The sequence below is a fragment of the Anomaloglossus baeobatrachus genome, chromosome 2 (genome assembly GCF_048569485.1).
Source record: "Anomaloglossus baeobatrachus isolate aAnoBae1 chromosome 2, aAnoBae1.hap1, whole genome shotgun sequence".
In the NCBI taxonomy this organism is placed as follows: Eukaryota; Metazoa; Chordata; class Amphibia; order Anura; family Aromobatidae; genus Anomaloglossus; species Anomaloglossus baeobatrachus.
In genome coordinates, this window is record NC_134354.1 from 751,240,597 (window position 1) to 751,256,309 (window position 15,713).

At 49.0% G+C, this 15,713-nt stretch overlaps 1 protein-coding gene across 1 annotated transcript in view; it reads left to right on the plus strand.

Moving 5' to 3' along the window:
- Nucleotides 1-15,713, plus strand: part of PGR (progesterone receptor) — a 120,606-nt gene that overhangs the window by 45,020 nt on the left and 59,873 nt on the right. Inside the window, exon 3 of the mRNA XM_075337478.1 lies at nucleotides 13,327-13,443. Within this exon, the coding sequence (XP_075193593.1) occupies nucleotides 13,327-13,443 (117 nt within the window). The remainder of the gene's footprint in view (nucleotides 1-13,326; nucleotides 13,444-15,713) is intronic.

Consider the following 15,713-nt stretch of genomic DNA (forward strand, 5'->3'; position numbering starts at 1 on the left):
CGGTCACAAGGCACACCTCTACCAGACAGCAGAGCGGTAAGATCCTGTTCGTGACGCCAAGTTGTCGCGGGCAGAGGAGGGGACGCTGCGCTCTCCCACTGCTCGGGTTCGGCTGCCGCTGCTGCGGCTGCTGCTGCTCGGTGGTGGCTCGAGCGGTGGGCCGGATCCCGGGGACTCGAGCGGCGCTCCTCGCCCGTGAGTGAAAAGGGTAGATTTGATGGGTGAGGGATTGGATTATTGTCCGTGACGCCACCCACGGTTGTGGTGATATTGGTGACACCACCGCTGCTCTGGACGGGGATCTCGGGAGCGATGACAGGGAGCAGCTTTGATGTTAGTTCTCCCCTCCGTGGGTAGGGGGTTGGTTGTCCCGTATCCCGGTGTTGGGGTAAGGATGGATGGCAGGTGAGTTACAGGGCCTGGTGAGGTGCAGGGTCGCAGGGGCAGCGCTGTGCCGCACGGCACGGTGGTACTCACTCAGCCAATGATGAGGACACAGTTCTCGGTAAAACACACGGCTGGATGGACGGGTCCCACAGACGGCTGCGGTGTTTTTCCCCTGACCCTTATTGGTAATGTAAGTCTTTTCTTTCACCTCCGTGCACGCTCCTCCTGCGCTCCGGTTTCCAGCTGGCTCCCCGGTTCGGTACCGGTGGGCCACCGCCCAGCCCTGGCTACCTACGGTTCCACCAACTGTCTTCCTGGCTCCCTGCAGACGGCCACTACCGTCTGCCTCAATCTCTACTCGAGGGTCCTAGGCTCCAACCTAGGCCCCTGTCTGCTTCTGTCTCCCTGCAGACCTCCTCTCTCCTCCTCTGCCTGGACTTGACTGGGCTTGTTTCCTGCCTCAGGCCAGCTAAACTCCTGGGTGGGCGTCTCCATCTCGTGACTCCGCCCACCTGGTGTGTCTGTCTGAGCCCGAGGAAGGAATCAGGTCACACTGGGGATGTCTGCTGTGAAACTGCTGGGGGTAGGGGTGTGTGTGTGGTTCTCTGTGGCCCCTGGCTTGTCCAGGGTGCCACACAATCATGGATGACAGATCACGTCTCATGGTTAGCACATGTAGGACCCACGTGTGCCGTGAATCACGGCACACGGTGGGACACATGCGTTTTTAACACGTCAGTGAAAACAGTCTGTGTTTTTCACTGACGTATGAAACAGGCCTAACACAGATGTAGACAAATTTGTGAACAATATTTGAGAGAATAGTCTATGTATGAATATATTCTATGTAGCTGCAATGCCATTTTCATACATTCAATGTTCGCATACATCTTAGTGCCTATGGAGGTTGCCATATGCTTTTGTTTGTAGATAGAGAAAATCAGATGTGTGTTGGGACCTTACAAAAAAAATACTTAAAGAAACTGAGGGTATGTTCACACAAATTTTTTTTTTAAAATGGTCTGTGGAGCAAATTCTGCTCCAAAATCCACATGGAAAAAGCATTTCAAATGCTAAGCTTTCTAGTAATGGGAAAAACAACTAGGATGTGTTCACACGGTTGAGTTTTTGGAGTGGAATATACCTCAACGATTCAAAACTCATCCCAAACTTGTAGTTTCTGCTTCAAAAACTTACCAAAACGTCTCAGTGTAAACACACCCTGACTTCTGCCACAAGATCAGGTTTTGGTCAAGAAAAAAAACGCACTAAAAAAAAGCCCTGTGTGAACATAGCCTTATAGTGTACAAAGTGCTGTTGTTATCAATGTGAAATAATAGATGCGTTTACTTGAAAAAAAATTTTTTTTCCAAATTTGACTTCTGAATCAACTGAAGCACAAACAATACCCCATGCATAAAACTGCACAAAAAAACCACTAGAACACTACAGACATTTTTCAGCCAGGAAAATGTGTGTACAAAAATCCATGTCAATGAACCCCATGAATAGATCCATACAGAATTTTTTGTAGGCAAAAAATTCCAACAAGATTTTCAAGAGGAATTCTCTTCAGGAAACATTTTTTTAGGCATGTTTATTTACCTGGTTAGGCTTCTTTTTCCACTTTTTTTCAGCTTTTTAACTTGAAAGCCTAAAGCGGGCTTTACACGCTGCGATATCGGTACCGATATCGCTAGCGTGGGTACCCGCCCCCATCTGTTGTGCGACACGGGCAAATCGCTGCCCGTGCCGCACAACATCGCCCAGAGCCGTCACATGTACTTACCTACCCGGCGACGTCGCTGTGACCGGCGAACCGCCTCCTTTCTAAGGGGGCGGTTCGTACAGCGACGTCACAGCTGCGTCACTGAACCGCCGCCCAATAGAAGCGGAGGGGCGGAGATGAGCGGGACATAACATCCCACCCACCTCCTTCCTTCCGCATTGTGGCCGGGAGGCAGGTAAGGAGAGCTTCCTCGTTCCTGCGGTGTCACATGGAGCGATGTGTGCTGCCGCAGGAATGAGGAACAACCTCGTTACTGCTGCAGTAACGATTTTTGAGAATGGACCCCCATGTCACCGATGAGCGATTTTGCACGTTTTTGGGACGATGCAAAATCGCTCATAAGTGTCACACGCAACGGCATCGCTAATGCGGCCGGATGTGCGTCACCAATTCCGTGATCCCAACGACTTCGCATTAGCGATCTCGTAGTGTGTAAAGCCCCCTTTAGGCTGTACACATAGTGCATTTTTATTGTGTTTTTGAGTGTGGTTTTGTAACAAAACTGCAAACAAATCCTTATGTCGGCAAAGTCCATGAGAATTCTGGTTTTGTGCACATGTTGCTTTTTTTTCCCCTTGCAAATTTGAAGCAGAAAATAAGCTGCAGCATGTCAATTCTTTCAGCGTTTTTTTCACCCCAAATGTATGTAAAACGCATTAGAAAAAAAAATAAAAATACTGAAAACACAGCAAAAAACACACTTTTTTTCTGTCAGTGAATGCAGATTTCCTGCACAAATTTCTGCAACGAAATACTCAGATTGTGCGCATAGCTTTAAATTTGGAGCGGATTCCACAAGAAATGTGCATAAAAGAAGTGACATGTCATTTTTTTCCACAAGTTTTTGAAGCCTCATGAGGAAATAATGGGAAACAAACTTTCCGTATGAACAGCAAAGTGTATTTTTTTTTTTATTGAAATTAACAGGAAGAGTGTTTAAAGAGCTTTTGGGGCAATTTTGATGTGAATTTCCAAATAGATTCAGGTCAAAATATTCATGAGGAAACTGTGTGTGAACACAGTCTTAGGCCTCTTTCACACATCCGTGAAAACTGCGCACATTTTGCACAGACGTGTAAAAGGTGCATATGGCCCTCCGTGTGCCGTGATTTTAGCACAAGTGTGTTCTCCGTGTGCTATCCGTGATAACACACGGAGAACCGGAACTTTTTGCTCACCTGTTCCTTGCGTTGCTGTCCATGGTGCTGATCTTTGGTCTCCGCTCCTGACGACTCCCCACTGCTGCTGCTTCCGGTCCTCGGTGCAGTGAATATGTGATGAGCATAATGAGTGGGAGTCGGAAGCAAGTGACAGCAGTGCTGAAGAAGGTGAGTATAGAAATTAATTTAATTTGACAGACCTGTGTGTTTTCTCCAGTACGTGTCACATTGATATCACATGGATCACATCAGTGTGTGGTCTGTGTGACACCCATGCTGCCAGAGAAAAATGGACATGTCTACATGTGGAGCACACGGCCACACGTATGCTCCACACGGACATACGGTCCTTGGCAAAACATGTACGTGTGTGCAAACCTATTGATTTTAATGGGTCTACATGTGCCCTTATTTCAAGTACGTGTGAAAACAGACCTTACACGTACCGGAGACACGGATGTGTGAAGGGGGGGACTTACAGAGTTGGGGGACAGTTTGTGGAAACAGATTTAATGTCTGATATTTCAACAGATTTCCTTGAAAATCTATGCCTGTGAGTGAATATAAGGCCACATGCACACGTTGAGTATTTGATGAGTTTTTTACCTCAGTATTTGTAGCCAAAACCAGGAGGGGAGCAGAGGGAAAGTATAATAGAAACACGGGCACCATTTCTGCATTTTTTTTTTTACGCACTCCTGGTTTTGGCTACAAATACTGAGGTAAAAAAGTCACCAAATACTCCACATGTGCACGTGGCCTAAAGGCCGCTTTACACGCTGCGATATCGGTACCGATATCGCTAGCGTGCGTACCCGTCCCCATCGTTTGTGCGATACGGGCATATCGCTGCCCGTCGCGCACAACATCGCGCACCCCCGTCACACTACTTACCTGCATAGCGACGTCGCTGTGACCGGCGAACCGCCTCCTTTCCAAGGGGGCGGTTCGTTCGGCGTCACAGCGACATCACTAAGCGGCCGCCCAATCAAAGCGGAGGGGCAGAGATAAGCGGGACGAACATCCCGCCCACCTTCTTCCTTCCTCATTGCTGGCAGGACGCAGGTAAGGTGAGGTTCCTCGCTCCTGCGGTGTCACACATAACGATGTGTGCTGCCGCAGGAACGAGGAACTACATCATACACGCAGCAGCAACGATAATCGAGATTAGGGGGGATGTCACCGATTTTGAACATTTTTGCAACGATTCAAAATTGCTAATAGGTGTCACATGCAACGACATCGCTAACGCGGTCGGATGTGCGTCACAAAATCCATGACCCCAACGGGATCGCTTTAGCGATGTCGTAGCGTGTAAAGCGGCCTTAACTCTACTCAGTACTTATACTTTCCTTCCATAGCCAAACACAATTACTGTTCTGTCTCAAGCAGTAATATTCAGGCTCTCTATGGCCGCTCGCTCCTCCAGTCATCTCTCTGTGTTATTGCTCCTCCTAATAATGAGGGATGACTCTTCTTTATATCCAATAATACACTCCGAAAAAAGGGGAGGACAACAAGCGCCATAGGGTCCTGTCCAAGGGAGGAATAAGGTGTTCTGTGAAGATAGGGAACCGCTCACCTATTAACCCACAACAGAGAAATCAAGATATATCAGCTGCTATAGCCCCTCATAATAATCAATTAGTAGGAGAATGGGGGTGATGGTCCGCGCTGCTGATGTAGAGAGCAGAAAAACAGAAAACAACAATGAAGGGATCAAGTAATTTATTCTCTACACATTTCAAAGTTTTTTTATTACTGATTCTCCTGAGAAAGAATATGGTCCAACTTTGAAACGTGTAAAGAATAAACCAATTGATCCCTTCATTCTTGTTTCCTGTTTTTTTCTTTATACATGTGTAGTGTGGACAATCACCCCCATTCTCCTACTAATTGTAAGTAGTACACACAGTCGTCACTGTGTATTAATTCTGTACTGTGACATCACTGTGTGTATTACCCCTGTACTGTGACATCCCTGTGTATTATCCCTGTACTGTGACATCACTGTGTGTATTATCCCTGTACTGTGACATCACTGTGTGTATTATCCCTGTACTGTGACATCGCTGTGTGTATTATCCTTGTACTGTGACATCACTGTGTGTATTATCCCTGTACTGTGACATCACTGTGTGTATTATCCCTGTACTGTGACATCACTGTGTGTATTATCCCTGTACTGTGACATCGCTGTGTGTATTATCCTTGTACTGTGACATCACTGTGTGTATTATCCCTGTACTGTGACATCACTGTGTGTATTATCCCTGTACTGTGACATCACTGTGTGTATTATCCCTGTACTGTGACATCATTGTGTGTATCCTGTACTGTGACATCACTGTGTGTATTATCCCTGTACTGTGACATTACTGTGTGTAGTATCCCTGTACTGACATCACTGTGTGTATTATCCCTGTACTGTGACATCACTGTGTGTATTATCCCTGTACTGTGACATCACTGTGTGTATTATCCCTGTACTGTGACATCACTGTGTGTATTATCCCTGTACTGTGACATCACTGTGTGTATTATCCCTGTACTGTGACGTCACTGTGTGTATTACCCCTGTACTGTGACATCACTGTGTGTATTATCCCTGTACTGTGACATCACTGTGTGTATTATCTCTGTACTGTGACATCACTATGTGTATTACCCCTGTACTGTGACATCACTGTGTGTATTATCCCTGTACTGTGACATCACTGTGTGTATTATCCCTGTACTGTGACATCACTGTGTGTATAACCCCTGTACTGTGACATCACTGTGTGCGTTATCCCTGTACTGTGACATCACTGTGTGTATAACCCCTGTACTGTGACATCACTGTGTGCGTTATCCCTGTACTGTGACATCACTGTGTGTATTACCCCTGTACTGTGACATCACTATGTGTATTATCTCTATACTGTGAAATCACTGTGTGCATTATCCCTGTACTCTAACATTGCTGTGTGTATTATCCCTGTACTGTGACATCACTGTGTGTATTATCCCTGTACTGTGACATCACTGTGTGTATTATCCCTGTACTGTGACATCACTGTGTGTATTACCCCTGTACTGTGACATCACTGTGTGTATTATCCCTGTACTGTGACATCACTGTGTGTATTACCCCTGTACTGTGACATCACTGTGTGCATTATCCCTGTACTGTGACATCACTGTGTGTATTATCCCTGTACTGTGACATCACTGTGTGCATTATCCCTGTACTGTGACATCACTGTGTGTATTACCCCTGTACTGTGACATCACTGTGTGTATTATCTCTGTACTGTGACATCACTGTGTGTATTACCCCTGTACTGTGACATCACTGTGTGTATTATCCCTGTACTGTGACATCACTGTGTGTATTATCCCTGTACTGTGACATCACTGTGTGTATTATCCCTGTACTGTGACATCACTGTGTGTATTACCCCTGTACTGTGACATCACTGTGTGTATTATCTCTGTACTGTGAAATCACTGTGTGCATTATCCCTGTACTCTAACATTGCTGTGTGTATTATCCCTGTACTGTGACATCACTGTGTGTATTATCCCTGTACTGTGACATCACTGTGTGTATTATCCCTGTACTGTGACATCACTGTGTGTATTACCCCTGTACTGTGACATGACTGTGTGTATTATCCCTGTGCTGTGACATCACTGTGTATTATCCCTGTACTGTGACATCACTGTGTGTATTATCCCTGTACTGTGACATCACTGTGTGTATTATCCCTGTACTGTGACATGACTGTGTGTATTATCCCTGTACTGTGACATCACTGTGTGTATTATCCCTGTACTGTGACATCACTGTGTGTATTATCCCTGTACTGTGACATCACTGTGTGTATTATCCCTGTACTGTGACATCACTGTGTGTATTATCCCTGTACTGTGACATCACTGTGTGTATTACCCCTGTACTGTGACATCACTGTGTGTATTATCCCTGTACTGTGACATCACTGTGTGTATTTGTGAAGCCCCACAGGTGTAGTGTCGGTGCATTACCTTCAGGGACTCCACGTAGCTGGATCTGGTCACAGGTAGGAGATCTTCTTCTTGTCGTGACGCCACTCTCAGTATTGCGGCCAGTAGGGACCGCCACTGCAGGTTGAGGGTCGCCTGGGGCTGATGGTATGTGCAGTTAGTTGGAATAGCCTCCTGAGAGTGAGGCAAGCCCCAGGGCCCGATGTAGGTGCGTAGTACCACAAGGCGCAGAATAACTCCACACAGGCAGAATGTCTTTCAGGGTTTTTACTCACTTCAGGTGGCAGGGTGAGTAGCCCGGGCGTAGCTGGGATGAACCAGGCGGGAACCAGGTGTCCTTCAGGCTGACTTGTGAGGGTGACTACTAACTCGCCTTCCTTAGCCCTTTTTGGTTTGGGGTGACCCCGACTTTTAGTCCCTATGGGGGTCACCCAGGGAAGTTGCTGAAGCCTCACTCCCCTTCGTTTGCCGTGTGCTTGTTGCCTGGGCCAGATCACTCCAGCTTCTTGCCTCCTGTGAGCTATGGGCCCTAACTGTGGCTACGTGGCTGCGGCTTTTTGTGGTGTTGTGGCGTGGGCTTTGAGAGCCCCACACCGGCAGGTTTAGCAAAAGAAAGCTGGATCTATCTCCGCTTCGGGATCTGCCGCCCGTTTGGGCCTGGTACTCCCTAGCAGTCTCCTTACTTCCCACTCTGTGCTCTCTCTCTAGCTGGAGATGGGTTTCGGGTAGCACTCCTAGTTGACCGTTCTCCCCCGTCGGTAGCCACTGCGCGGACGCTGTCAGACTCCAGCAGCCCAGGGGAAGGGGTCAGCTCCTCTCGGAGCTCCCTGGACTCTGCTCTGAACTGGCTCACTGCTCCTCCTCTCCTGTTCTTGCCTACGCCACCTAGCAACCAGATTCTCTTACCACACCCCTTGAGAGGAGATGGAGGCTTTTGGCCCCCTCCACTATTCCAGTGAAGGTCAAGGCTTTTCCCCCTCCTGGGATCCCCAGGGGTCCTCTCATGGGTACATGTGTGAGAGCTGATTACTATGCGCCTGTGTACCACACCCCTGTCAGCCTTCTGGATTACCTGTATTGTACTGTCCCCAGCATGGGTGCAGTACTCAGTGGTGCCTGACCAGGTCAGGGGCGCCACATTCCCCCTTAGTTATCACCAGCACGTCCTCGGGCTGCAAGACAACATTTTAAAATGCATAAAACATTAAAACATGTAAAACATTTTTAAAAGCACCAGGTACCATACATCACCACCCTCCACCCACAAGTCCGTTAACCCACCCAAAACCCTTTCACGTTGGCCGCGGCTTCAGCCACTTCTGGCAGGATGTAGAGGCGGCTTACATGGGCTGGTGGTTTCAGGGTATACCTGGCCTGGTGGATCCGCGCCTTCAGCCTCTTCTGGCAGGATGTAGAGGCGGCCTCCACAGTTGGTGCTGACCAGGTACCCTCTTTGTGGTGGAGAGCCAGGCCCCATAAACAGGCATGCTCTCTGGTCGCAGGTGAGCCAAGGCCCTATATACGGACGGGCTCCTCCTGGTTGCAGACGAGCCAAGCCCCTAAACAGGCTGACTCTGGTGGTGGTGGTGCCCTCTGGTGTAACTATTTACACTGCGAGAGTTTGTGGCTATAGCCAGTTCATAGCCTTAAGGTTTATTTCTCACAATAGTTTTTGTGGGCACATACTTGAACTTTAAAACGTTGCAAAACAAACTTTCCAAACTGGTCAAAACTTGCTGTACTTTACTTGAACTTAGGCGGATTCCTCTTCACCAGGGCTTGGGCCTGTAGGGCTGCGGCACCTGTTGGTTTCTTGACCTTTTTCTTCATCTGTAGTTGTCTCTTCAGTAGGTCTTTGGTCTTTTCTTTCTTTATTACTGTCTTTCCTTTCTTCTTTGGGACATGGCACTACATCTAGCGCGTACCACCCTCTTTCTCCTTGGTGCATGGTGAACTGTACGGAGTCTCCCATCTTTAAGTTTCTGCCAGGGTGTCCTCTGGGCAGATGAGCTCTCACATCTCTTCTATTGACAAAAATGCCTTCTTTCATACCAGGTGCTACGATGAAGCCATATCCTGACTTTAGGCTAAAATCTTCCACTACTCCTCTACAAAGGGGTCCTCTGGCCTGGGCTTTGGCTCTTCTCAGGAACCTTTTCTCCTGTAGATCTCTGGCCGTGACTTCTCTCTGCTCTGGGGATGGCGGTGCAGGGGAAAACTGAGTTCTGCTGCGGCGCTGCATCTTGCGGGCTGGATTCTGCGAGGTGCAGCTTACAAGCTCCCAGGTGAGGCTTTGGGGCAGGTCTTCTTCGTCAGCAGGAGGTGTCAGGTCTTCCTCGTCCCAACGGGAATATGGCAGCATCTCCGGCTCTGGGACTAGCACTGCTGCTGGCTCCGGGGGCAACTCCTCAGCTTCTTGCCCTCCTCTCCCCCTTAGTTCTTCGCTGCACTCTGGTCGTGGCAGCGCTGGGGATGAGTGTTCCTCAGCTGGCCCAGGCGGTGGACTCTTCAGCGTGGTTGCTGCAGGGGTTGCCTTAGGGGTGTTCGGAGGGAGCATGTATCGGTCCACCATCTCCTGTGGGAACTTGGCCTCCAGGTCAGCCTTCAGCTGCCAGTATGCGGAGTCTTCACCTATCAGGGATTTCCTAGTAGGGACTTCCTTAGGCTGGGGAGCGGTGTCTGCTCTGGCCTTGCAGGCCGGGGAAAATGGTGATGCAATCTCTTGGCGGGCCGCGCCCTGTATGGCGGCGGCCTGGTCTTGGCGGGCCGCGCCCTGTATGGCGGCGGCCTGGTCTTGGCGGGCCGCGCCTGGCATGGCGGCGGCCTGGTCTGTGCGGGCCGAGCCTGGCGTGGCGGCGGCCTGGATCTGCGTCGCTGTTGCGGCCAGTTCTTGGCGGGCCGGACTGGGCGTTGCTGCAGGGACCGGGTCTTGGTGGGCCGAGCAGGGCATCGCTGCGGCGGCCGGGGCTTGGCGGGCCGAGCAGGGCATCGCTGCGGCGGCCGGGGCTTGGCGGGCCGAGCAGGGCATCGCTGCGGCGGCCGGGGCTTGGCGGGCCGAGCAGGGCATCGCTGCGGCGGCCGGGGCTTGGCGGGCCGCACCTGGCATGGCTGCGGCCTGGCTCAGCGTCGCCGCGCCGGGCGCCTCTTCTGGGACCGCGGTTGTAGCAGCAGGGGTTGGAGCACTTGCGCTGGCCGGGGCAACTCTGGACTCACCCATCAGTGGCACCATCGGGATCTGAGTCGTCGCCGCTCGATCTGGCAGGCGTCGCGCGGCTCCCTCCTCGTAGGTCCGAACCGCCGCAGCCATCTCCAGAAGCTCCGTGCGTCCCTCACTGAGCTGTCGCATGATCCTGGCCTCCAGCTGATCGCAGAAGATAGCAAGCTCCCGGCACCACCAGGCAGCAGAGCCTGGTTCTGGGTATCCACGTCCGGACTCCATCTCTTCTCTCTGCAGCAGCAGGCTTGTGGCTCTCTTTCCTTCCCGCCGTCTCTGGACGCTTCCGCTCTCTTCACCAGCGAGGTCAGAACTCTGCAGGGGATCTCTGGGTAGCCACACCTCTTCGTGGGCGGTAACTTCTTCCAGCGCGGGCTGCTGTTGTTTTTCAGCGCGCTTTTCATGGTGGCAATATGGCGGCGCTTCCAATTTTTCAAGCGGACCGCCCAGGCACATGGTCACCTGTCTGAACAGGTCTAGTCCTTATCCTGTTCGTGACGCCAGATGTGAAGCCCCACAGGTGTAGTGTCGGTGCATTACCTTCAGGGACTCCACGTAGCTGGATCTGGTCACAGGTAGGAGATCTTCTTCTTGTCGTGACGCCACTCTCAGTATTGCGGCCAGTAGGGACCGCCACTGCAGGTTGAGGGTCGCCTGGGGCTGATGGTATGTGCAGTTAGTTGGAATAGCCTCCTGAGAGTGAGGCAAGCCCCAGGGCCCGATGTAGGTGCGTAGTACCACAAGGCGCAGAATAACTCCACAAAGGCAGAATGTCTTTCAGGGTTTTTACTCACTTCAGGTGGCAGGGTGAGTAACCCGGGCGTAGCTGGGATGAACCAGGCGGGAACCAGGTGTCCTTCAGGCTGACTTGTGAGGGTGACTACTAACTCGCCTTCCTTAGCCCTTTTTGGTTTGGGGTGACCCCGACTTTTAGTCCCTATGGGGGTCACCCAGGGAAGTTGCTGAAGCCTCACTCCCCTTCGTTTGCCGTGTGCTTGTTGCCTGGGCCAGATCACTCCAGCTTCTTGCCTCCTGTGAGCTATGGGCCCTAACTGTGGCTACGTGGCTGCGGCTTTTTGTGGTGTTGTGGCGTGGGCTTTGAGAGCCCCACACCGGCAGGTTTAGCAAAAGAAAGCTGGATCTATCTCCGCTTCGGGATCTGCCGCCCGTTTGGGCCTGGTACTCCCTAGCAGTCTCCTTACTTCCCACTCTGTGCTCTCTCTCTAGCTGGAGATGGGTTTCGGGTAGCACTCCTAGTTGACCGTTCTCCCCCGTCGGTAGCCACTGCGCGGACGCTGTCAGACTCCAGCAGCCCAGGGGAAGGGGTCAGCTCCTCTCGGAGCTCCCTGGACTCTGCTCTGAACTGGCTCACTGCTCCTCCTCTCCTGTTCTTGCCTACGCCACCTAGCAACCAGATTCTCTTACCACACCCCTTGAGAGGAGATGGAGGCTTTTGGCCCCCTCCACTATTCCAGTGAAGGTCAAGGCTTTTCCCCCTCCTGGGATCCCCAGGGGTCCTCTCATGGGTACATGTGTGAGAGCTGATTACTATGCGCCTGTGTACCACACCCCTGTCAGCCTTCTGGATTACCTGTATTGTACTGTCCCCAGCATGGGTGCAGTACTCAGTGGTGCCTGACCAGGTCAGGGGCGCCACATATTATCCCTGTACTGTGACATCACTGTGTGTATTATCCCTGTACTGTGACATCACAGTGTGTATTATCCCTGTACTGTGACATCACTGTGTGCGGTATCCCTGTACTGTGACATCACTGTGTGTATTATCCCTGTACTGTGACATCACTGTGTGTATTATCCCTGTACTGTGACATCACTGTGTGTATTATCCCTGTACTGTGACATCACTGTGTGTATTATCCCTGTACTGTGACATCACTGTGTGTATTATCCCTGTACTGTAACATCACTGTGTTTATTACCCTTGTATTAGACATAAGAAAGAGCTGGGTGTGCACTGTTTTTCACTATGCAGCTTTCCTCTTCTTTATGTCTACTACTACTTTATGCATAGTTTTTTGTTAGCAGCTCTTGTAGTTTGAATATTTTTCTACTGTGGTGCTCACTAGACATTTTTTCTGTCTCTATGATCCTCATACTGTGACATCAATGTGTGAATTGTTTTTGTACTATGACATCACTTTATCTTTATCATGTTCATTGTCTAACTCCTGTTACTACATTAAACAGGTTGTCCACTTTTTGGACAACCCTATGTCAATCACTGTTTCCCCCAATAAAAATAATAATAACACATATACTGACCTCCGGTGTTGATGCAGTTTCAGCGGTGTCGGACATTTCTCCCAGGGATCGCATGACATTGTTATTTCGCATGATTTCTGCAGCCAATGCTTAATTCTCCTCTTCTTCGGACGTAACTGGCATCAGGAGGAAGTGAGTGGCTGCTCTCTCACTTCCTTCAGATGTCTGATTTTTCCGAAGAATAAGAGAATTAATCCAGCTCTGATTGACCAAAGAGATCATGTGAAATAACAATGTCATGCAATCTCTGGGAGATCCAGTGCCCATACGGCTGAAATGGCATCAACACCGGAATGAGTATAGGTGTTATCATTTTACTGGAGAGAAACACAGTGATTGACAAGTTGTCCAAGTTGTGAACAAGCTCATTAAGGTATATATTCTCCCATGAACTATAATATAAAGTATTAGTACCATATAAATACTAATTAACCATTCTGCTATACAAATTATCCTGCATTTCTTCTCTGTCATTTTAGGACAGCACAATTACTTATGCGCTGGACGGAATGACTGCATTGTTGATAAAATCAGAAGAAAGAATTGTCCATCATGTAGGCTGAGAAAATGCTGCCAAGCCGGCATGATTCTGGGAGGTAAGAGGCGCGGTCTGTGGTGACAGCGTAGCCAAGAGAACGAAATATATTTCAAACAGGTTACGCAGCTTTATGCCTGGGTTATTTGAGGATTTTAGTTTTTATTTCTTTAATTTGCAGTTTTGACTTTGTGTTTGTAATTTAATATAATTATCTTCATGATATACGATACAGGCCAAAAGTTTGGACACACCTCATCTCTAGGACAACTGTTAAGAGGAGACTTTGTTCAGCAGGCCTTCATGGTAAAATAGCTGGTAGGAAACCACTGCTAAGGACAGGAAACAAGCAGAAGAGACTTGTTTGGGCTAAAGAACACAAGGAATGGACATTAGACCAGTGGAAATCTGTGCTTTGGTCTGATGAGTCCAAATTTGAGATCTTTGGATCCAACCACCGTGTCTGTGCAGAAAAGGTGAACGGATGGACTCAACATGGCTGGTTCCCACCGTGAAGCATGGAGGAGGAGGTGTGATGGTGTGGGGGTGCTTTGCTGCTGACACTGTTGGGGATTTATTCAAAATTGAAGGCATACAGAACCAGCATGGCTACCACAGCATCTTGCAGCGGCGTGCTATTCCATCCGGTTTGCGTTTAGTTGGACCATAATTTATTTTTCAACAGGACATTGACGCCAAACACACCTCCAGGCTGTGTAAGGGCTATTTGACTAAGAAAGAGAGTGATGGGGTGCTACGCCAGATGACCTGGTCTCCACAGTCACCAGACCTGAACCCAATCGAGATGGTTTTGGGATGAGCTGGACCACAGAGTGAAGGCAAAAGGGCCAACAAGTGCTAAGCATCTCTGGGAACTCCTTCAAGACTGTTGGAAAACCATTTCCGGTGACTACCTCTTGAAGCTAATTAAGAGAATGCCAAGAGTGTGCAAAGTAGTAATGAAAGCAAAAGGTGGCTACTTTGAAGAACCTAGAATATAAGACATATTTTCAGTTGTTTCACACTTTAAGTATTTCATTCCACATGTTTTAATTCATAGTTTTGATGCCTTCAATGTGAATCTACATTTTTAAGAGTCATGAAAATAAAGAAAACTCTTTGAATGAGGAGGTGTGTCCAAACTTTTGGCCTGTACTGTATATGGAAACCATGAACTTTCTGTCACACTAGAGCATACAGACGCTCATTGTGCGGCGCAACACAAGTTAAGCAACGGAAATGGTTAGAAGGAAGACCCTTGTTTGTGAAAGGGAGAAGGGACACCTTCTGCTACTCAGATGAGTCTGTACCCTTTGCTCCCTAATGTCCCTATATGGGTCCTTCCCCACGTCGCCATCACGTGCCTAGGCCCTCGCTTGCTCTGAACTTACCCTGGCTAGTGAAAAGGCCGGCAAGATCATGAGTCTCATCACTGCATTATTACAACACAAGGTAAGGGAGACATAGCAAATTAGACGCAAAACGGGAAACATTACAAACTCCTCCAATGCAGCTAAACACCAAGCGACTCCTCATCTTTCTCCAGAAACAGGCTCCTTCCAAAGTGGACAGCATAGAAATCTATAACCGGCATCAGATGGGGAGTGGTCACAAAAGAGCTGCACCTGAAATTAAGGCTACAAAGGACAGCCAGATAGGAAAGAGTCCTTAACCCCTACAGAAATAAAAGAAAGTAGATTCACTTAAATACAAGTTGTAGACCTGCACATAATAAGGCATTATGACTTTCTGGTCCCAGACTCGCCAGAGGTCTCCCCAGAGTGGGACACACTCATCATACTTTTCTGGGGGGTCAAGAATACATTTCTGTACTGTTTAAAAGTGGAACGAAAAAAGTGATAGTAATTCTCAAATGTTAATGGAAATGTCACGGACATCTTCCGTTGTTTGGAGACTTGTGACAGGTTTGGGCCCTGAGGTTCACTTTGCCTTATGAGACTCTGGAGATGAAATGTGTTTTCTTTCTTTTGGGTTTGGCAAGGGTTAATGTCAGTTTTCCTTGCCAGCAGCTTCTGATTCATTTCATTAGGTGCATCCGGATTGTGACCACTCCCTTGCCATATATATGGTTACATCTCCCTGTAGAGGGCACTGGTTATACTGAATCCTTAGACTGACACATGGCCTTGATGTAGAAGGTGCTGGTGGAACCCTTGATGTCTGAAGTTTTGTAGGCTGCAATCCTGCAGTCAAGAAGTTGGAGTCTATCTTTTGTTTATTCCCCTGTTTGTGTTTCTTCCCTTCTTGTGGTTTTAGTGCAGCGGTGGGACTAGTATTCCCCACCTGCCAGCTCACTAGTGAGGTTGAGCT